The sequence below is a fragment of the Anguilla rostrata genome, chromosome 8 (assembly GCF_018555375.3).
Source record: "Anguilla rostrata isolate EN2019 chromosome 8, ASM1855537v3, whole genome shotgun sequence".
NCBI classification, from domain to species: domain Eukaryota; kingdom Metazoa; phylum Chordata; class Actinopteri; order Anguilliformes; family Anguillidae; genus Anguilla; species Anguilla rostrata.
The window spans coordinates 11,899,421-11,921,435 of record NC_057940.1 but is presented as its reverse complement, the minus strand read 5'-3'; the positions used below and the strand labels follow the sequence as shown (position 1 = coordinate 11,921,435).

The following is a 22,015-nucleotide window of genomic DNA, read 5'->3' as shown; positions in this document are numbered from 1 at the left end:
GTAGTGCATCTACAAAACAAGTGATGATGATGATTTTTCTTTGTATTAGTATTAGCAGTAGCAGTATTAATATGAGATTATTGTGATATCAGTGGGGTGGTTATGCAGTCTTTCTGCTGTGAAGGAAGGCAGTGTAACAGCTGTACGGGGTCCTGCAGCTCCAGGGTGAAAAGAGCAGGTTGTTTACAAGGTAATGCTTGAGAGGAGTTGCAGCCACTTGTGATACTGGAGATCATACAGAAAGGAATCAGCACAGATTGTGTGTAGGAGTTGGTGTTTCATTGCCCACATCACAGTATTTGGACAGTTCTAGTTCTTCTCTAGTTTGGTAAATTCACTAAATGCCTGTGTCACGATTCTTTTTTTTTTTCCAATTCCAAAGTGGATGAATGTCAGTAATTAACATTATTAAAGCTAACCAAAAACTGCAATAATATTTTACATTTTGTTATCTCTGAGGCGTTACCCCCCTCTGAGGTGTGTGTGTGTGTGTGTGTATGTGTGCGAGTGCAAGTGTGCGTGTGTTTGAGTGCGTGCATCTATGCATGCATGCGTATGTGTGTGTATATATATTATGTCTAAGCTGTGCTCTCATTAAAAACCACTCAATTTCGTCAGTCGTGCTCCTGTTGCCTGGAGATTCTGCCTTTCTTCAGCAGATTCGACACCAGATGAAATGCTGCACTAAGTAGGTAAAATGTACTTACCAAGGGCCTTAGCCTATGTGAGGGGTTTGTTTGTTTTGTTGTTTAAATCAATTTAAAGCAGCTTTTTCAGTCTGTGGTCCACCAGCTGAATGGTCTGGTCAGTATGGTCAGTGGAGTACACTTGAGGCCACATTGAGCCATTATCTTCTTGACCAATTAAAATAAAATCGTTGGAAATATTTGTTTTGCTACAGCCAACATCTTGTGTACATTTTTGGCTGAAACCTTGAGCAGATCTGGCCCTTAATGCACTGCTGGTGTGGGCTGAGTGCACTTGGACAGTCTCGCCAAGTGTGGATCGCTCTCCCAAGGGGATGTTACTGTTGGAAACACAGTGTGTTCTGAGGACCTGTCATCTGACATCTCCAAAGGCCTAGACTTTGTGTGTGTGTGTTTCTTTTTTTTTTTTACATGACCACTGTGCCCGCAGCAGACTCCTTATAACTGTGCTGGCTTGGTTCATTATTGGCACAGGGGCCAGGTGATGTGGTGTAGTGCTTGTCCTACCCCTCCCCCAGCTTGCATAAAGTAGATAGTGGATGAGCGTTGTCATGGTGATTGTTCTAGGCTAGCTCTTCAACCCTACAGTTTTTGTTGTAACCAAGAAACTGATTTTGCTGGCGTTACTATTTTTTTGTAAGTTGTGTTTAATTATATAAACAGCTGTAAATCATCCAGTTTGGCTGTGTATTTGACTTATTTATACATTTATTTGTTTACAATAATGTTTTAATGTGGCTTTAATCTAATCCCTGTGCTTTCTAACTGAGCAATGACAATGCCCAATATATATTTTTTTACAGACTTTATACATCTATGGACATCTATAGGATGTGTGAATACAGTGGGTGTGTGTGTATGCACGTGTGTGTGCACTGTATGGATTGTGATTGTACATCTATAGGATGTATGAATATCATAATAATATCAGCACCGATTCTAAATCACGAGTAAAATACGAGATGTATATTAGAACGTGTAGGCTATATGTAGCCTAGCTCGGGTGCAGACTTGTCTGCAACCTGAAATATGCACTTAGGATGACATTATTTTATGTTGTGCTGTTAAAAAAAACTAACCCTGTGATAATTCTGACTCATAAGCAGGGAAGGTGCTGTAAAATATTAATATTAATATGAATATGAATTATTGGACTGACACCTGTGGAGAGATGCTGTGTTCTGTGTTATGTGGGCCCAGGTACAGTGACAGCGGTGTTATATTACCAGTGTCTTGCAATCACTCTGGTTTACAGTATCAGCGGCATGGATTCAGTAAATCTTTTGTCTTTCGCTTTATTTTACTAATAATTGCCAGTGTTTGCAGTTTTCCAAGTTCAGAAATTTGTGAAGAGAAGAAGTGTAACTTGGACACTTTTTTATGTTTTGCTTTAAGGTAGGCCTATTTAGCAGATACGTCATGTTAAGTGAGCTGATATGGGTAAAATTCATCTTTAATATGTAGAATCATCTTGTTTCCTTACAAGATGTATTACTGCAGCTGTTAAGGTTAGTTGTAATGTTCAGACCTACAATGAAATATAAGGATGCATGTAAAGGAACAAGGAACATAATTACAGTGCAAGACAATCACAGTGCCGGAGACATCTCAAACACAGAAAATAAGCCACTGAATTTGCAGGGTACATGTAATCCATTTACTATGCTGCTATATGCATGAATAAAGAAGGATTTGGTATTCCTAGTTTTCAATAGCATTACTAGCAGGCCTAAACCAGGCACGACCAATTTCTCTTTGAAAGGAATGTATGATAATGTCACGTGACACTTAACTGCCTTAATATTATTTTCGGTAATCTAAATGAGAAAATACTTTTAAACCGTGCACTTATTGCACCATGTGGGTTTAAAGATTCAAATTAAATTTAGATGATTAAAATTGATGGTTGAGTTTGTTCTTTTGGAAGTGAAGCAAAAACTTGTGGCAACACTCATAAGTTCACAAACCACTCAATAAAATGCACAAACTGCATGGGGTTCTTGGTGTCTTTAAACGAGTAGAGGGCTATGCATGAATTAGAGCAGGTGAAGAGAAAGGTTTCAGGGCAGGAAATTTACTTTCATCCACTGACCACAGTGGCTGAGGCACCCCAAAATTCCTCAGCCAATTTCACAGTTTTACCAGACCACTAGATAATTAGAATAGAACAGGACCTCCTGTTCTATTCTGAGTGATGGGTGGTTACCTGCCAACGTGGCTGGCGCAGCAGAGAAGCGTACCAGCCACAGATTAAATGCATTTGGCAGGTGGCTGGTGTTCATTTCCCACCATAGCTGGTTTGCGTCCCTGACTTGAGGAGAAGATGGAGGCGGCAGCCGCGCGCCCGGGCCGCCCCTGAGTTTGTGTGAGATGGTGTCTCGGGGCAAATTCCTTTCTGGAACGTCCTGTCGTATGAGCGCTCCTTAGCAGCAGGGGGTAGGGGGTGGTGGGTAGCGGGTGGGGTGCGGGCTGGCTGCGGGGGAAGGGGGAACGTGGGTCTGGGTAGGACAGCGTCAGCATGTGCCTCTGAGAGTCTCCAAATAGGCCAGGGCTCCCAGAGACCGCCGCGCGAGCGTGCGCCCCGCTCAGACTGGCACGAACAGCCCCGAAAAGAGGCCAGGGTCTGAAATTCAAGAAGGCCCTAAAATTAGAGGGGTGCTCGGATGGATGGCCCTGTAGTCTTAAATACTCCGGAGTCCCACGGAGGGACACACACAAATAGATTCTACCCGGCTCGCGCACACAGACGTAAGCTCCTCGCTTGCTTCGGCAAAGAGAGATTCCAGTTCGCCTGTCAGGCCTGGCGTGATATTCAGCCAATCTCAGAAGTCCGACATGCTTAACATATCCTCTCAACCACTCCCTAACCCCCCCCCCAAAAAAAAAGATAACTGATGTGTCTTTCTCTCTGCAGCTTGACCAAACTTTGTAGCAGACCTGTCCATTACACACCACTTTTGCCCCTAGGTGGGATGTGTAATAATGGTGTAATGTGAGTCAGGTCTTTGGTCAAAAATTCCCTGCCGTCCCCAAAGCTTTGTCTGTGCGTCATGGTGATAAAAGAACATGTAATTGTGCAGTTACCGATTTGAATTCATGCCGAGCTTTGAAGTTGTACGCTTGCACTAAGGTACTTTCTTACCTAAATTGCTTCAGATAATTTCTAGCTTTGTTAATGGTTAACGTGTAAAGCTGTGGCATAAAATGAGGGTGTTTGCTGAGTTGTATTTATAACCATTTTTGCACTGAGTTGAACTGAGCAGGAACAGGGAAATGTTCTCACTCTCACCAGCAGCATCGTTGTGACCTCTTCTGCATTCTGTTCTGTGAGATAGCCATCTGAGAACCAGTGGCGCTCCATGGCCAGGTTTGAGTTGCCCTATATTCACTGTGGCCCTCCGGGGCCAGGGTTGAGTAGCTCTGCGGGTACTCTGGCCCTCCAGGATCATGATTGAATAGCCCTGTAGGCAATATACAAACATCTACCTGAATTAAAACGCTGTGCTAATGTTAAAGGCAGAAAGGAATTGCCAGCTGTAAATTCCATTATACTTTTAAAAACCTCACAGTTCTTTAATCAGTACATTTTTCTCAGACGGATTCCTGAAAAGATCCCAAGTGCATGCCTGGCCTTACTGGTGGAATTTCGTAGCGTTTGTGAAACAGGGAGGCCTTGGTTTTCTGGCCGTGAGTTCTGTGGGAATCAGCTTTCTGAAATAAAGCAGCTCCATCTCCCAGGCCGCGCTTACACCCTTCCGCTGGGGTGAAGGCCATCTGCCCCGGCCTCTGCCCGGTTCCGGGGCTTTTAAAGAGATTTATTTAATACATCTATTTAAAAATCCCCTCTCAGGCCCTGTCCGTAACCTACCCCACCACCCCAGCTGTTCATTTGCAATGCCATAATTTGCCATAAAAAGATTTTTGTTGTTGTTGTTTTTCGAAATGTGTCCCGCGTTTTATCTTGTCCTGAGAGATCTGTGTCCTGGATGTCTTTCCTCATAGCAGGATAGTATTGTATTGCAGGATTTCTAAAGACTCTATCTCTATATATCTCTTTCTCTGTCTCTCTCTCTTGCTCTATCTGTCTCGCTCTCTCCTTCTCTCTCTCCCCCCCCCCCTCTGTCTCTATCTCCCCCCCCCCCTTGATTTACTTTTTCTCTGAAGTCAAGCGGGCAGTGCAATGAGAGACACTCAGCTGCCTGATGTCCAGGTCAAAGATCTGTACTTTTGCTTCTGTTACCTGCCTTGTGCCATGACACGTTTCCAAATTTTGAGTATTCATCAAATTTAATGAAATAAAAAAATCAGCACTGAGCTCACACGGTTTCCATTAGTGATAAGTTGTGTCTGTCATTAATTGCATTCCCCCCTGCCCCCACATCCTAATGGGCTGTGGTTCTGCTTTGTCTAGAACCGCGCATGCCAGGGCCAAAGCAGACGCTTCTGACCAGGCTTCAAAGATCGCCATCCAGGATGCCGAAATTGCCAGAGCAGTGGCCAGGGACCTTTCTCCAAGTTTTCACCAACCAGGTAACCTGCCAAACACAAGTCCAAAGACATCTAAGGGGGGGGGGGGAGGAATTATACACACATGCTCATACCCTCATATTTTGTTACTTTGAAGATATTATATATTGAATATACCTAGACTGGGTAGCCCACCTATTGGTAATTTGGCAGACTGACTGACCGCATGGTCCTGTCCTGTGCTTAAAGGTTGATGCTGTCAAAAGACACCTGTGGTTCTGTTTGACATAATAAAACACAAGGAAGGCTTTTGATTGGATGCTTTGTCAGACCCAGTTTTGGGTTTTGGTATATCTTTGGTGTTCACTCTGGCTTATCATCAGATCAGCTTTCCGACTGCAATTGCATATAGCCTACACAAAAAATGATCAAAAGACTGGGCACTTTATTTAATGCTGGGTATGCTAACAGGATATCTGAATATTTTTGCCAGGATAACTGATTCTAGCACTTATTTGTGCTGTTGCTGACTCAGAGTGGCAGCCATCGTTTTCCCATGGATACTGCTTCACCTATAAGCCCACTGAATGCTTAATTTCCGTACTTTATTTCACGTTACACTGATTTAGAGCAGGTGTGAAATGGCTGTAATGTGATGTCATTTTAGTTATCATGTGTTGTCAATGACTCACTGATCTTAAACAATCAGCGTTTGGCTATGGAGACCAGTCTCTTGACTGGCTCTCACGGGTCGTTGATTGACAGCTGGGAGCCATTGTGATGCTCACAATGTTCTACCTCCGGCCATCGCCGCTGTTTATTGTTCAGGGAACAGGCGTTGGGTACGCTTTCAGGAACTGGCGTGTTTGTATCAGCTAATTTGGCTGTCAGGTGCGGCTCATTCAGCTCTTTGTACAGAGTACCTCCTGCTGTCTTCTCAGTCGCAGACGTAATCCACGCTTAAACTCGCTGTTGGCTGGTGGAAAATGTTTGAGCACGTGAGGCGAGCCTCTGCCAGGGACAAAAGTGCAGGGATTAGCAGCGCTGGTCCAGGCACAGTCAGCGTCGGATTGGTGGTCCTGGCTTCTCCTCACTGTCTGCCCTCAGCCAATGAGAGGACAGAGGGTGGCCACGCTCCCCTTAGGCTCAACATTTTGGACCTGAATATTTGTCTTTAAATTTGAATCGGAGTGAAATAAGCTCATTAGGATTTTTTTCTCAAATTGTTTCTCTATTTCTATTTTTTAATTAATTAAAATGTTAATGTTTAAATGTGTTTAAAAAAAAAAATTTTTAAACGGTGAAAAAAACTAGAGTTTAATGTATTTGTTAGTTAAGTTAGAGACAAATTAATTTTTTAAATAGGAGCCAGATTGAGTTAATTTAGCCTTAATTAGTCTTGGCTTCATCCTAGAATTTCAAAAGCTTGATGTTTCATTGTTAGTTATAGAAATTATTGATTTGGAATAAAATATTTACCAAGAATGTCTTTGTGATACCAAGAAATATGTAGCAGTTTTGGGCTTGCAGGCCCCGTTTTAACAATGCACAATCATTCATGCCAAGCACCGGGTTCATGTAAAATATCGAATGCTAATTTTTTTGACCGGAGCTATCTTTTAAATCACTGGTAATCCCCAGTCACTCGAGCGAACACCAGCGAGTGGGTTTCAGGATGATTTCCAAATGACTCTGGGTCATACAGGTGGTGCAGCAGAGGGGGGAGGGCATAATATCTGTTGAATGACCTCACCTTTTTCCACCCCCAATTCCTAAATATGACTTAGGCTAGCGCCAGGGAGAACTTTTTTTTGAATACATTATTCCAAAAGAATGCATTCCTGTTGTGTGCCTGGCAGGAGATAATCCGTACTTAGCACCTCTTTTATTGAATTGTATTGAAGGAAAATTGAATAATGTTCTGGTGCAGCTCATAAGTAGAGCAGAGGTCATCATCTGTGAATCATTAGATAGCAGAATTACATTTTGTTGAAGCTAATGGAGTAGAGTGGAGGTCATATTTTAGTGTGTATCTTTAAAGCCACAGTGCTTAGCCTGCATTGGTTCAGGAAATAACCTGCCGGACAAAAATGTACAAGTAATGTAATGTACCTGTAGTTACTATGACAACTCTTAAGATGTGTATGACTCCCTGGATGAACTTGCACAAGTACATGGACAGGTGGACAGACAAGTAGACAGACAGACATATAGAAGGACAGTCATATTCATAGACATTTACTTAAAATATTGGTTTTATTGAGTAGCCTTTCAAACACGCTTCTTTATCAATTTAAAATTTCTTGTCGAAAAGAAAATTCACAGAATACAAAAACATTTATCACCATATCTGATGGAAAGATAAATGTTGAGCTTCTTTGACATTTATTAATACATTTATAAAATATTTTTTGAGGATATTTTCATGGTGCTGTTTAGGTGAGTTTTCGAAAAGACCCCCAAAAGCTGTGAAATAAATATTCTGAGAAAATGTAATGTTAGACTGCAACCATTGAGGGGTGTGCTGTGGGTCACAATGGTCTGTTTGTGGTGGAAACTGAGCTTTAAGGAGGAGACTGAGACGGAAGACTTTAAAAGCCCTGTTGTTCAGCCTGAAACTGGAAGCCTAAGAGTGCATGGCATTGTGACGGTGCTTGAGCTTTACCGAGGATGAAAAAAGGACATTTCCTCCTGTAAAACCTCAGTTTTGAATAGCCTTTTTAGTGAAGGAGTATCTGTGGTAATATACAAGATACAGTGTAGGCTATATAGTCCAGACCGGAGTTCATACTTAATATCATATTTTAATTTGACTACATTAACCAATTCAGTATTTTTTTTTTTAATTAATGAATTTCGGTGATAGGCAAGATTAAAAAATGGACAAGAAAGAAAAGTGCTTGATGTGGAAAAAACACTTGACTTCATGTGTCATGTTTATTAACAGTAAGTACACAGCATGGCTTCAGTCCAGGCCTACGTTTTGACACGGAGGACCATAAGAGAGGTGTAGCTGAAAACTGGCCTTGAAGGTGGAGGTGTCTCTGTACAGCCTGCTCGAGAGGGCGAAGGGTGTCAGGGGTGGTTTAGGCGAGGGCGGGGGGGGGTGGGGGCGGAATACCTTTGCTCTCAGTCTGGACCAACTGCGAGCAGCTGTCCATTCCTTCAGAGAGCCCGTCCAGTCAGGCTCCTCCCCCCCCTCTCCCTTCCTCCCTCATTTTTAACCCATCTTTAGCTTTCAGTCTTTAAATCTTTCCTTCCCTTCATGTTCTTTTTTTATTATTTTGTATTTTTTTATTTTATTTTTGTTTGTAACTGTACGTACATATATTTTTGCCAGTAATAATGTATACTTAAGAATAGAGTCTGTTAAAAAAAACAGCCTGCAATTTTACTGAAGCGATTCAGGTTTAGCACAAAACTCAGCACAACTGCAGTGCTCCTCCCGGGAATTGAACCTAGAGCCAGTGCCCAGAAGCCCAGTTTGAAACGCCTACCTAAACAATGACACTACTTCTACATTATGAAACAGGTTTTGTCCTGGCAAAACCAGACTAACTCATTAATTGGTGACTGTAGCATTAGGATCTGCTCCCAGGTATCAAAGTGAGGTTTCATGATTTTCTGGAGCAAAGATTTTATGGGACAGTAGCAATTCAGGGCAGAGATGCTTCTCTCGGAGCGTCGAGCTCAGAGTTGGCCACCCTTTAGAAGTGGCTAATTAGCTGAGGAGAGCCTGCTCAGATCAGTGGGATTAGCAGGCGTGTAATGCTAGGTACCGCAACTTATGGTGCATGGCAGTGCGCTCTAAGCCTGGATCAGAATGCAAGCAAGTAATCCAATTATTAGAATGGCTGGATGTGACGGTAAAAAGCGCCTGGTGAGGCTGAAGATGGGCTTGTTGTGTTAAATACTGACAACCGTAAGAGTGGAAGGAGAGGAATCTCTTCCTCTACCTCTCTTGCTCTCTTTGTTTCTCTCTCTCGTTATCACTCTCACTCTTTATCTCGTTTACTCAGACTCTCTGTAAACGGGATCCAAATGAGGACAGTGGCACAGATCCAGTCAACAGTTGTCCTGAACTCTAACTGTCCGAGAACTTTAACTCCAAAATTAATGCAAGCGTTCATTTCAAATGAACAAACTGTTCGGAAACAGTTAGGGAAAAAGCTTCACTCACATTTAATTGTGGGTCAAAGGACACATTGATTGAATAGGTGAATTACAAGAAAATAAATTAAATTGAACCACAAAGACGAGTGGACTTGCAGATTCAGCATTTATCCTCATCGGTCCCAGGCCTGTGTATTTTATGTCTTTGCTGGAATCTCTGCCAGGTTGATGTTATAAAATCTGCTTGAAATAAGACTAAGATTGCAGCGTTGGAAAGTGTCCCTGTCACGTGTCACAGGGTGTGGATTGAATTATTTTCGCTGGGTTTTATTCTGCTGTAGGGCTGGATTTATTTGAGTGCAGCCAGGTCACAAAAAAGACTTAAATCAAATTCTTCCTGGCCTCATTTTTTAGTTCTGAATGCCACAATTCGCCCCTTCTGTGTTACCCCCTACTTTATTTTTTGAGGACCATTTTGAAAAATTAACAAATTTCCTCCAGAAAGAAAGAGCAAGATGTCATAGGTGGTATCTGTTAAGTGCCACATTCTTTGTAACTTTGTTTCAAAGGAGAAACATGCTTTGATGAAAGAACTTCAAAGAAAACACATTGGAATTTATTACAAAAGGACCTTCATTTTCACATGAATTCTTGTTTTGGTCCTTGATTATCTACCAACTCAATTTTAAATTGTAAAGTCTTACCATGCCAGATATTTAAATCCTACACAGTCATCACCGTTTATTTATTTATTTATTTAACCTTTATTAAGGACGTTCTAACTTTTTAGCTTTTGCTTCCTTTTCCCAGGGCCGGATTATATCAGACAGAGGTTCAGTGATCCCAGGGATATCAAGGAGGTCCCGGAAGAGAAAAAGAAAGAGAAATCCCCCACGAGAAGCCCTCACTTTTACCGAAAAGGCACGACGCCCACCCAGACCCCCAACCAGAGCCCCAACCAAAGTCCCTGCCCCACTCCTCCGCCCTCGCCCCACGCCAGCAAGAAGCACCAGTACAACAGCATCCCCCCCGCCGCCAAGCCCAGCCGACCGGCCGCCATCGAGGCTCCCCCTGCCACCATCACCAAGGCGGGCTCCCGGACTACCGTGAGGCAGGAAGTGGCCCCGCCCAAGCATCCGAAGAAGGCGGAGCACGCCCACGTCAACAGCCCCGGGAACGGGCAGCTGCACTCCGACTACCACAGCTACCTGGTGAGGGCGGACGTGAAGGGCCCGCCGGAGGAGCCGGACGAGGAGGCGCAGCCGAGTCAGCCCGCCCCCGCCGCCAAGCCGCAGACCCAGCCGGCCAGGGCCTACCGCGCGCCCACCCCCAAGCCCGCAGCAGCCAAAGACAGCAGGCCCGAGCCAAAGCTTAAAAAACAGGAATCCCTGAAGCCAAAGAGTCTTGCCGAGACCAAGAGAGCCAGCACGGAGGTCTGTGATGTCGTCAAGGAGGAGTCTGTAAGTTTTCGCTAATTAATATCTCAGACTTTTGCAGAGGAACGTGTGCTGTGTCTGAGGTTTGGTACATTTAGTACATTTTTAAAAAGAAATATATACATTTAGAAGTGATCTTTATTACCCCCCCAATCATAATGGGTCAGCTTAAGTATTAGTAATATTAGAGTAGCCATGCAGCGCACTGGTCTAGTCTAAGGATGGGCCCCACGGTCTGGGATCGAATCCGGACCGTGCCAGTGCTGACTGTGGCTCTAGCGTTACCCAGGGATGGGAGGGTTTCAGTAGGCTGGGATGACAGCATCTCATCACTCGCCAGCGACCTCTGCTGGTTGATTGGGCTCTGAAATATCGTCCGTTGAGCTGCACATGAAGTGTCTCCCTCTGACTCATCTCTGTACAAGTCCGGCTTCTGAAGTGCGGTGTGATGGGAAGTGGCGGCTGATGTCGTGCTGCGGAAGAGAGAGAATATTCTGGTCTGCGCTGTCCCGAATCGACAACAGGGGCCTCTGAAATAACGCTTGATTGGCCGTCAATTTGGGGAGAAAAAAAGGGTGGGGAAGCTTCAGTGAAACAGCTTTAATGGCCACGCATTAAGCTTACGATGCAGTTTTGGAATGAAGGAGAATATTCTGGAAAAATAAAATATTTCAGTTGTAGGTGCAGGAGTAAAGCACTGCGCCCCAATGCTCCCCAGTGTTATTTGCAGTGCATTTATTCGCTTGCTCATGTCTATGGACATTTCCTTCGGGATCTACATGACAAAGAATACCGACATTGTCACCTGTTGTTGGTACCATCTATTACTCTATTATTGGTATTATCTGGTGTTGCTGAGTTTCTGTTTTACATCAGAAATATCTCCATGTAAAATGTGCCCGCTGTGACACGCTGTCTGCGCAGTCCTGCAGTGTGAAATGAGAGGGTTAAAGGAGAGCTCGTGCTCGGCTGTACCCTGCCAAATTAGCACTGCAGGGTGCAAACAATGTAGACTTTCCAAGAGGGAATGTATGAAGGTGTACGCCCATGAAGTTGGATATATACATTGGCTCAATAAAAAAAAAACAGAAGAAATACTGGCCAAGTTTCAGCTGGTATAAGTAAGTTTGAACGGGAACGTCTGCAGTCAGCAAGTTCCACTGAAGATATGGGGTCTCTTCTTTCTTTTCAGGGTCCAAATTCCATCTTGGTCGCCCTCGTAATGCTCCTGAATATTGGTTTAGCAATTATTTTTGTCCACTTCTTGACCTGACCTGATGGAACCACAACAGAGGTGAGAGATATTCATTAATCCCATTTGTTCTGAGGGTTTTTTGTGCGTAGATACCGGTACTGAATAGCCTGCATTGGAAAGAAATGTTTTAATGTTTTTCCGTATTTCCTTGTAATATACATACATTAAGCTATACCTGAATGTGATTCAACATATTTACTTGGCTAACCTTCTAACTGTTTTGACCCTTCAGTGAAGTCGTGAAAACTAGTGGCGTAGGCCCTAATTCTCTGCAAGGCGTGTCAACGGCCTTAACAAAATGGCGCCAGGCAGTCTGAGGCTCAGTCGGAACAGGAGGACTGGAAATAGAGTGAGACCCAGGAGAAAGGGGGAGAGAGAGAGAGAGAGACAAGACGAGACGAACATTCGGCCTGGGGGGGTGGAGGGTGGGAGTGCTCCTCGGCGCCCCCTGGCCGCGATTTGCGGCTCGTCGTCCTTTTAGGCCCTGCGAAAGCCGAAGCGAGTGGGCGCTGGCGGCGCAGTATTACAAAAAAAAAAAAAAAAAAAAAAGAAAACACGAGAGAAATGTGCTGATCCAAGCCCTGACCGCTCAAAGTGCACGACTGCTCCACCTGGGAGGGGTTTGAGGGTGGGGGAGGGTTTGGTTGAAGAGTGTGGGGACTGGGGAGTGGGGGGGGGTGTGGGGGTCTAATGGGAAATGTACGGAGATGCACTTTTAGTTGACGGAAGCGAGCAGCTGCCTGGCTGTTTTACCGTCTGACGCTTTAGCGGGGAGATGTGGGCTATCTGCCGGCGGCGGAATGTCGCTCCCAGGATTCGCGCCGCCGAGGGGAAACGGGGAACAGCGCCCCCCCTTCACCCCCCACCCCCCACCCCCCCGGCCGCTCGCTAGGAGAAACCGCACGCATTTAGGAGCGTCACTCACCTGTCTTACTCCGTCACCTGATCGCCGTGGCATCCTCTAACGGCTCCTACCTGGGGGAGGAGGGGTGGGGGGGTGGGGGGGATTGGGCCCGAGGCGCTCATGCATGGTTCTGTTTTAACATTTTTGTCTTGAGTTTTTTTTTTTTTTTTTTTTTTTTTTTTTTTTTTATTTCTGTTTGTTTATACTTGGCCAAAAAAGTTTATATTTGATGCCTGGAGTGTAACCAACTGATGAAGGGTACTTTCTAAAGAGCCCTAGTCCTTTATTGTAGTTACTTGAGAAGCCTCATAAAATTAATTGTGGTAATATTCTAATACTAATTAATTCAAGTGCAATACATTTTCTTTTCTAATGATGAGTACAGTTTGCCAAGTTTTGTGTTATAGATATATATCAGTTCAGCTATTGTAGAAATTAATTTACTGTCGAGTTAATTTATCATATTAGAACCTTGTGAGTGAAAAAGGATAATTTAAAATGATGTCAGACAGCACAAAAAAAGTGTGGTTTGCTTGCGTGAGTGCATATGTTTGAAGTAGCTAGGAACACAAAGTGACTGAGTTTGAAAAAAGTCTTATAAAATTGAGTTATATATTAATTTAAAAGTATAATGCTAATAAATATTGTCATGACGTTGTAATGTAAGCATAAACAATTGTGCATGGGATTTTTGTTGAAGAATGACTTTGATCTCTGCATCCAGTGTGGAAAATATTAATCTGTGAAATGCTGGCAAGCAGTTTAGCAGATTAGCAAATGAAAAAATAAAAAAACCCAGCTCAGGACCCATGCTCACTTGCATGTTTTTCTGTGAGTGGCAATTCAACTTCCCCTACAGAATTAACGTCCCCAGGAACCTTGTGTTGAATACATTCAGGTAGAGTCGCTAGGTGTGTGGCCATCAGTGTAGAGAAAGAGGTATTTCAAGTCTTTAGTGGAAATATGGTTTACCTCAGAGAAAAAAAAAGAAAAAACAAAGATGCAGTGTGTCTGTCTTAATTCTGTAGCATAGCAAGTCTGACGGCTGTGATAGCTAGAGAGATATTTATTTAAGCGTGCCAAGTCATAACTGTTGCATCCTTTGTTGCGGGTACAGCATGGTGATTTTGCTTTATTGTATTATTTTAAATATATGTGTGTTATATGCTGTTATCACATCAAGGAAATTATTTATTTATGCATTGGAGTGGCAGATATGCCATCCACCTAGTTACGGGTTGGCGGGGCATATTATATATACCGTTCGAGTATGTATAAATGTTGTTTTTTAAATGTTGGTCAGGCAAGAAAAGGGTTTTGAAAAAAGGCTGCGGTGTCTTTATTGAGGTTTCTGTCTGAGGTGAAGTTGGCGGGTGGTTGCCTTTTAACTGCACAGCAAGAGCGCTTTGGAAGATGAGTGCGGACTAGAAGAGGAGAGGTCAGAGAGCGGTAGCTAACCGAGCTTACAGACTGCGTCAGTATGTGAGTCCTTTGTGGAGAGAAGATTTAAAAAAGAACACGGTGAAAAAGCAGTGTTCAACATTTTTATTTATTAGAATTTTTTTTAAACGTAAATTTATTGTAAAGATGTAAAAAAAAAAGAAACTGCCAAATTTTATCCAACTGTCGAGACATCCATTGTAATAGCATTTATGAATTTCATTTTTTCTTTTTCGTAAATTATTTTTCTTTACACAGCTATGTACATGGCTTTTTTGTTTGATTTATTTCCTGCTATTTCCACAGTAAAAAAAAAGGGTTCAGAGCTGTTATAAGTATTAAAAAGACTGTATTTGGGATGTTTTTTAAGGCATGCTGGTATCATTTATACATAGTCTATATACTATTTGTAAACATTTTTACAGATCCAAAATCTGTTGGTATTTTTCTAAAGTGTGCACAGCTGTATTTTGACAATGAAAAAATTTTGTTATTGGATGTTATTTTACAATGAACGTAACATGTTTGTAATGGTATTATGTAACACAATGTAATGCACTGCATTTGACAATAAAAAAGGAACTCGTTTGAATGGGACAATGTGACATGCACTGCACTTGGCAAAAATTAATTTGTAATTTGATGACAAAAATTTACTACATTTGACTATTTTAAAAAAGGAACATGTTTCTTTTGTTTCGTTTGCAATTGGTCTATGTAAAATACAATATATTGTAGACTTCCACCAATATAAAAAAATTTGTATTGCTGTATTTGAATAAAATAGGAACAGCATGGCGCCTGTCAATGAGCTGTATGTTCTCCCCTCTTTCTGCCCACCTTTTCTGTAAAATTTTGCAAACTGGTTCCACCAATATTTAATTATAATTTTAAAATAATAATAAATTACAGCAAATGAAATTATTGCTCCTTTCTTTGTGTCTGTGTGATTGCTGCAGGCAGGAGAAGCCTGGCCTTGATGCGGTCAAAATCGCGCCTTTAAATCTGATGTGCGGATGAGTAATGTGTGGATGGAAATAGCATTCCTAGAACAGGGCTGTTTGAGCCATTTCAGGTCTTACAAGAAGCCATAAACAGTGGACACCACCAACAGGTGGCTATTCTCACCTGCTGTCCTCCTTGCTGATCTGGGATCAGTCTGATGTGTCCGTCTGTGGGTCTGTCTTCGCCATTCCATGCTGGGTTACCGGACCAGAGCAGCAGTCACGCCAGTTGCTTGAGAACATTGAGTGATGTGTGGACGTCTAAAGCGGGTATCTTGCTCGGTTCCCTTTCTTTATTTGCAATTATCACCTCACGGGGACAGTCACATAGTGGTTTACATGTAGGTGCATTGCCTGTCGCCAATGGCGGCAGTGTCAGGTGTTAATATGGATTTCCTGCCCCCGTTCATCTCAGGAAATTGATTTCCTGAAAGAATTTGACCTTTCTTAAAATATAAGACCATGTGGAGCAAGCCTGAGCAGCTACAACAGGAAATGAGAATCAAGCAACTAGCACAGATTACATTTCCGCCTAGAATCCAGTTGACATTTTACTGATCCAATTCAGGTTAGGTACCTTGCTCAAAGGTACAGCACCCCAGCTGGGAATCAAGCCCCAATCTTTGAGTTATAAGTTAAATTCCCTAACCTTATGCTACATTACCACCCTTCAAAGCTATGATTATTATTTCATTTAACAGAGAAGTATAAGGTGCTCTGCAGCTATAAATTGTCAAAATCATTGCAATCATCCTCTTTGGATAGCCTTGTGTAAATGCTTTTTTTTTTTTTAATTAGTCATTAGAACCATGTGGTAGATGACAAAGATTTAAAAAAATTAAAGCTAGGAAAATTCAAGGGTTTCTACATTTAGTGATTCAGAGGCTTCTCAAATATGCCTCTTTAAGCTCTGAATCTTTGGAGTCCTGCTTCTGAAATCCATGATTCTGTTCTGCAGCTGCACAGTATCAAAAGCATGACAGACGTTCCCCATTCGAGTGACCCATTTCCTGAGATTTTGATTTTGAAAGGCATCTAAAGCTGAGAGAAATGTGTGCAGCCTTTACACAGCCACAAATGGTGTGTGTGCGTGTGTGCAAATGACTGATCATAAATACCTTACAGTACTGTGATACTATTAACTATGACAATATCTATAGCCTCATAAACTGCCCCATAATTTGTCCCAAAATTTTGTTCTTGACTTTCCATCCTTATTTCCAGAAATGTGCAAATAAGTCTACATTCAAAGCTGGTTATTTAACAATGACAAGATAGCAATAGCAAAAAATGTTTGCTGTTTTCCGTAGCCTATAGATCTTTCTTGTTCCTGTTCCTTCTGAGGACAATAGATAAGACCCGATTTCTATGACAACAATGCGATTCACACAGAGTCTGCATGTTATTTTAATAATCCCATATCCATTAATGTAGGCGAAAAATAACAAAAGCGCACAAGCTGCCCCACTTGGTGTGCTTATTCCCGCCTCAGTGAGTGTTACAGCTGACTCCAGGCCTGCCTCCGACATTGGGCCGTAGGCAACACCACTTATATGCTACGCTACAAGCGCGTACCATCGATACAGCGGGAATGTGCACCTGTTACTATGGCAACGAGAATCCCCATACCGTGGGTAACACAAGATGCCGGCATGACATTATTTTGAGGATGGAAGGCAGAATTTGAGCCAGCAAAAGGCGAACAGCTGGCACTTTGTTGTTATTTTTAATAACGAAACGAAAAAGAGGATAGCTCGGCCATAAACAGACCTGCCTCGCTTCCTTCACTCTATCCACTCAGAACAACGTGGGACAAAAAAATGATGCAAGTTAAGCGATGAGATCGGATACTTGAAAGAAAGGCGTGTGTTTATGAAGTGCGAACTGAACTGTGGATCATCAAGCGTGCGGCTAAACGGGCCTTAGCTTTCAATTTTATCAAACATTCGTGTTCTTTTCTTGTTGCTCTGTATTATGGCTATCATTATTAAACTATAATCGGGGACAGCAGATGTTAGCCTACCTTACAGGAATAGCCAATGTCAGTTAGCACTGTTTTTTGCGAGCGTAATCACAGATGTGTCACGAGAATTTGAAATTTCAGAGGTAGGGCTTTATTTATTTATTTTGGAGACGCTCATACTTCATCAAACTGCTTAACCCAGATTAGGTGGCACGGGAGGCCTTGGTTTCACCCTCGCCTTTGAGTAGCACAGACCGACACCATGCTGGGAAAATCTGCACTACAGCACATTTCTAAATTTAGAGAAAACCTTGAGAAGGGAGCGGGTATTTTAAGCAGTGTGTTTTTAAAAAACCGTTGCTAAGATGCCAGCATAGAGAGGCTCGGTTTTCCATGCTGGACATACTTTCATTGCCAAGAGAATGTTTACAGTAACCTTATCTAGTGGCATTAAAATATGTGCCTGTTTTTTAACATAATGGCGCTTTGATGTGTTCTGTGCATCTTCTGCACTAGTCAATACGTTGTTGTTGTTGTAATTATTATTATTATTATTATTAATGCACTTGTTGTATTTATTATTTCCTTATATATTGCACAGCTTCCGTTGAATCTCTAAATATGTTACAGTGGCCACCCACTGGGTGCTAATTAACCTCAGCCAGCCCTCAGTGTGGCCCTCATATGTGAAGACTGTGGGGTGGTGGGTGCAGCTTGTGGAACTGCAGGTTTTTAACCATAACACTCACTGCACACAACGTGAGCCAGAGATCGCTGAAGATGAATATCGCTGCCACTAGTAGGAGCAGCAGTCTTTTCAATACTGCTAGACTGCTTCCAGGGACCCCCATTTTAGGCCTGCACTGAATATAGCCTATCTGCAATGTGCTTGGTCTTTAAGGGGTTCATTAAGCAAGTGTCAACAACATTATGGGTTCAGTAACAACAACATATGATGTTGATAATATAGCACTCAAATTGATTATTTAAAGATGAGGAACAACTTTATTGTAGTTAAGGTGATCCTGGCCCTTTAAGGATTGGCACATTTCATCGTTGTTTTGAGGGGAAAGTTTAAATGCAATGCTTTACAAAACAGAAGAAAAAGATCTAAAAACAGGCCTGAACCCCCAAATAGCAAACATGAGGTAAACAAAAAAAAACTCCTCAGTGCGGAGAAAACCCCTCAAATGATAGAGAGAAAAGACTCTCTGATGGGAAGAAATCTCAGGTGGAATCCGACTATACTGGGGAAGCCCATCCTCCACTGGCCGGTCTGGTGAGAGTGGCATACCAGCAAAGCCTTTGTCATTCTGGAGATCCCAAGGCACAATACAAGATGACACAGGTTTTTTCTGTTGCTACAGTAGATTTGGTTGGTTGACCTCATACCATCCTCTCACCCTTCCCCTGCTTTTGACATTACAGGTTTAAGATTAAACCTTGTTGAATGTCCTGAGACACCGAGTTCTGTTTGTCAAGCACAGCAGTATGTATTTGGTTTTTTATATTGCTTTCCTAAATTTAGCAGCGATCCATCTGTAATGTACCCTTTGCCTACCTGAAAGTGATATTATGGAATTTGTCATGAGGAAGTTTCTAAGGGGTAGGCTTTCTCTCTCCAGAGAAAGGTAAGGAATGGCTTAATGCGCCTGAAGTAACCATACACCTCAGCAAGCTTAAAATGGACTGCTATACACACTGTGTTGGGGATTGTGAGTGGATTGTCTCTTTGTTAGTAACTAGGGTAAGTTCTACTGTTAGGGTTGAATTGTTCAAGGACTACTGCTGCCAGTACAGCCAGTTAAATAAACTGGCCTTCTAAACAAAACTTTTATGGAAAAATGGTTTGTTGACAGAACAATTAATATTATTTTCCCAAGTGTTTCTCATAAAACAAGTTTGTGAAGTGGTCAAGTCTAAATGGAATACATCATCAAGCTTGGACTGCAGTTATTGTCAGGTCCTAAATAAGCAGCTGTAGCCTTCCAATGTCTGCATTTTTTTTTTAATCAAGCACCAGACACACTACAAAAAACACACAGGTTGAAAAGCATCCGGTTTACACACGCTCACCTGGACTTTGTCCTTTTTTCTGTGAAATTCCCTAGCCAAGCAGATTGTGAGCGCACCATCCATTGTAAAAACAAAACTAACAAAAAAACGTATTTTTAAGTGTTCATGTTCCCGTGTTATTTTATCACTTATTCAATTTTTTATTGTATTATTCATTTTATTCACTATATGCACTTTGAGCTGCACAACTGCATGAAATCCTGTGTAAATAAATTAACACACTTATTAGGTCAATTGTTTTCAGCTGGAGGCCACAGAATTGTATTACACATGGAAAGCTATCCAAATCTGTGAAATAAGGATTAGCCTAGTTGTTCCAGTTTTACTGCTATTCTGTGCTCTTGTGGTTTAAACCTCAGGTTTAAAGTCCTGTGTACTGCAATTAACCATTATTATTATTATTATTATTATTATTATTATTATTATTATTATTATTATCTTCCTTGAGGGTTTCTCTGGAACAACATGATAAAACATGACAAGCGGACATTATTGATAATCAGTGCGTTTCTTTCTTCATACCCAAATTGAAAACAAAAACACTTGAAGTATTTCACAAAATAACTTCCCCACCCAGCAGGGGTTTCAGCTTGCCACAGCAGCAAGGAATGGTGTTTATTTAAGAGTGGTCAGTCCGTTCATATGTGAAAAAGAAATGTGGCTGTGGTTATTCTCAGACCAAAATAGTGGCCAACAGCTGCTGTGGGTGTGGCATATCTGAGGGAGGATAGAGAGGGGGCGGAGATGGCTGTTACTACCTCATTTGAATAAATCTGAAGTAACTGGAAGGTCACAGATTGTTTTTCTTATTTTTCCTCCTCTACCACTCACATATCAGTCAGGTTTCTCCAGAAGTGTAAAAATCACAGAGAAAACAACAGGCCGCAGGGCTATTAGGCCATTGCTTCATTTGAATGTAATAGCTTGTGCACTCATGAGCTTGAAATATAATAATAATAATAATAATAATAATAATAATAATAGCAGCTATCTGAAATGTGCCTCCACTGTCTGATGATATCTCCATTAATATCCCTAGTGACATAACCAGTGACATCACTCAAAACACCCTAGTTGACATGATTGCTAACAAATTTCTCAGCTTGTGAGTTCTGTTCCTTTTAGGCACTCAGGAATTTGACAGAATCTTCGTTCATGGGCTACAATCACATAATATATTTGGATTAAAGACCAAACATCAAATATTTCAACCCAGTTAATTACATGTTTGGATTTCAGTGGATTTTATAAAACGCTACAGGTATGTTGTATCTTCTCTCAAGTCATTCCAGAACCTCCTCTTTCTATCATTACTGTGGACATTACAGAAGCCATTTGAAACCAACCATTCATTAGTACAATCATACAAAACACAAGCACACCCAGTCACTGAGCATGGACAATAGCACTTACCAAGGCAAACGAATACTCTGTGTTGCGATGCCAACGGCAGACTGCGTTGGTGTTGCAGGAGTGATCAAATTTCTTCAGTAACAAAATCTACTGATTCGAAGAGGTGAAATCCTGAATCTTTTTATCTTTATGAACTTCTTTCTTTTCATATACCATTACATGTCAGTTATATTGTATATATTGTAGAAAATATCCTTGAAAATATATACATATAAACTCAAAAATTTAACAAGTATGTAAATGGCAGTTATTATATTAACTATTTTTGAATTTATGAAGCAAATATATTGTCTGTTGAAGTACTGAAAATGCTTCTTATGGTGTGAGTCATATTTCACAAAACGATGTATGGCTGCACAACATTATCTCCTTCGTGTTTGCCTTGCAAAGTGCAAAAGTTTTTCAAATATTTCAATCAATGTCTGAAGCAGAAATTCCACAGATACTTTCAAGGGAGTGGCCAAGGGCAAATGGGCATTAGGTACCGGAAATTTACGTCAAACGGGAGAGTGCGACAAACCTCCCAGACTACATACAGTCTCATATTTCACAGTTCATTCTGTTCATATAAAATGGCTGTCTGGGGCGCTTCAGCAGAGACTGGCTACTAGTGGGGCATAGGGTTATTAATATCCTAAGCCAAAGCCTTTACCCAGAGTAATTTACACAGCTTACATTTTAGATATTATTCATTTATTTCCCTGGCTATTTACTAAGGTGATTCAGCTTACAGTAAGTGGTAAGCTTAAAAGGTACAAAACAGAATCCCACTTTGGAATACATGCCACAAACAGCTGGGTTATCTTCGGCTTAATTACTGTGCCTCAATGCCGTACAGTACACCCAAATTGTTGTTATATTTTTAAAATATGAACGATAATTTTTTATTTTTCTATTTTACTCAAGTAACTAAAAATTAAGAAATGATTTCAAAGTCAATAGGGAAAAAAAGATAAACGGTTCCTGTTTTTTTTTTTTGTTGTTGTTCATACTAGTTGTATGTATTACATCATAATGGGATGTCATAAGAGACTAATAACAGTCAAAAGGCTGAAGTGTGCGTCTGCTTGGATCATGTAAATGAGCCCTGGGATATCCCTAGGTCTCATGTTGTCGCCAAACCATCACAAACCATTGCACTCTTCTTAAATTATTAAAGGTTTTGGTTATCAAAGCAGGAAACCGCGTTTAGCGCAACATTTCAGTAGATAAATTAAAGTCTGAATGCTCTTCTGCA

General features: G+C 41.7%; 1 protein-coding gene across 1 annotated transcript in view; it reads left to right on the top strand.

The window, feature by feature from the left end:
• Positions 1-12,560, top strand: part of jph1b (junctophilin 1b) — a 28,893-nt gene extending 16,333 nt beyond the window's left edge. Inside the window, exons 3-6 of the mRNA XM_064346453.1 lie at positions 5,119-5,237; positions 10,098-10,747; positions 11,916-12,017; positions 12,211-12,560. Coding sequence (XP_064202523.1) covers positions 5,119-5,237; positions 10,098-10,747; positions 11,916-11,996 — 850 coding nt within the window. The 3' untranslated portion in view covers positions 11,997-12,017; positions 12,211-12,560. The remainder of the gene's footprint in view (positions 1-5,118; positions 5,238-10,097; positions 10,748-11,915; positions 12,018-12,210) is intronic.
• The last annotated feature ends 9,455 nt before the right edge of the window (positions 12,561-22,015 follow it).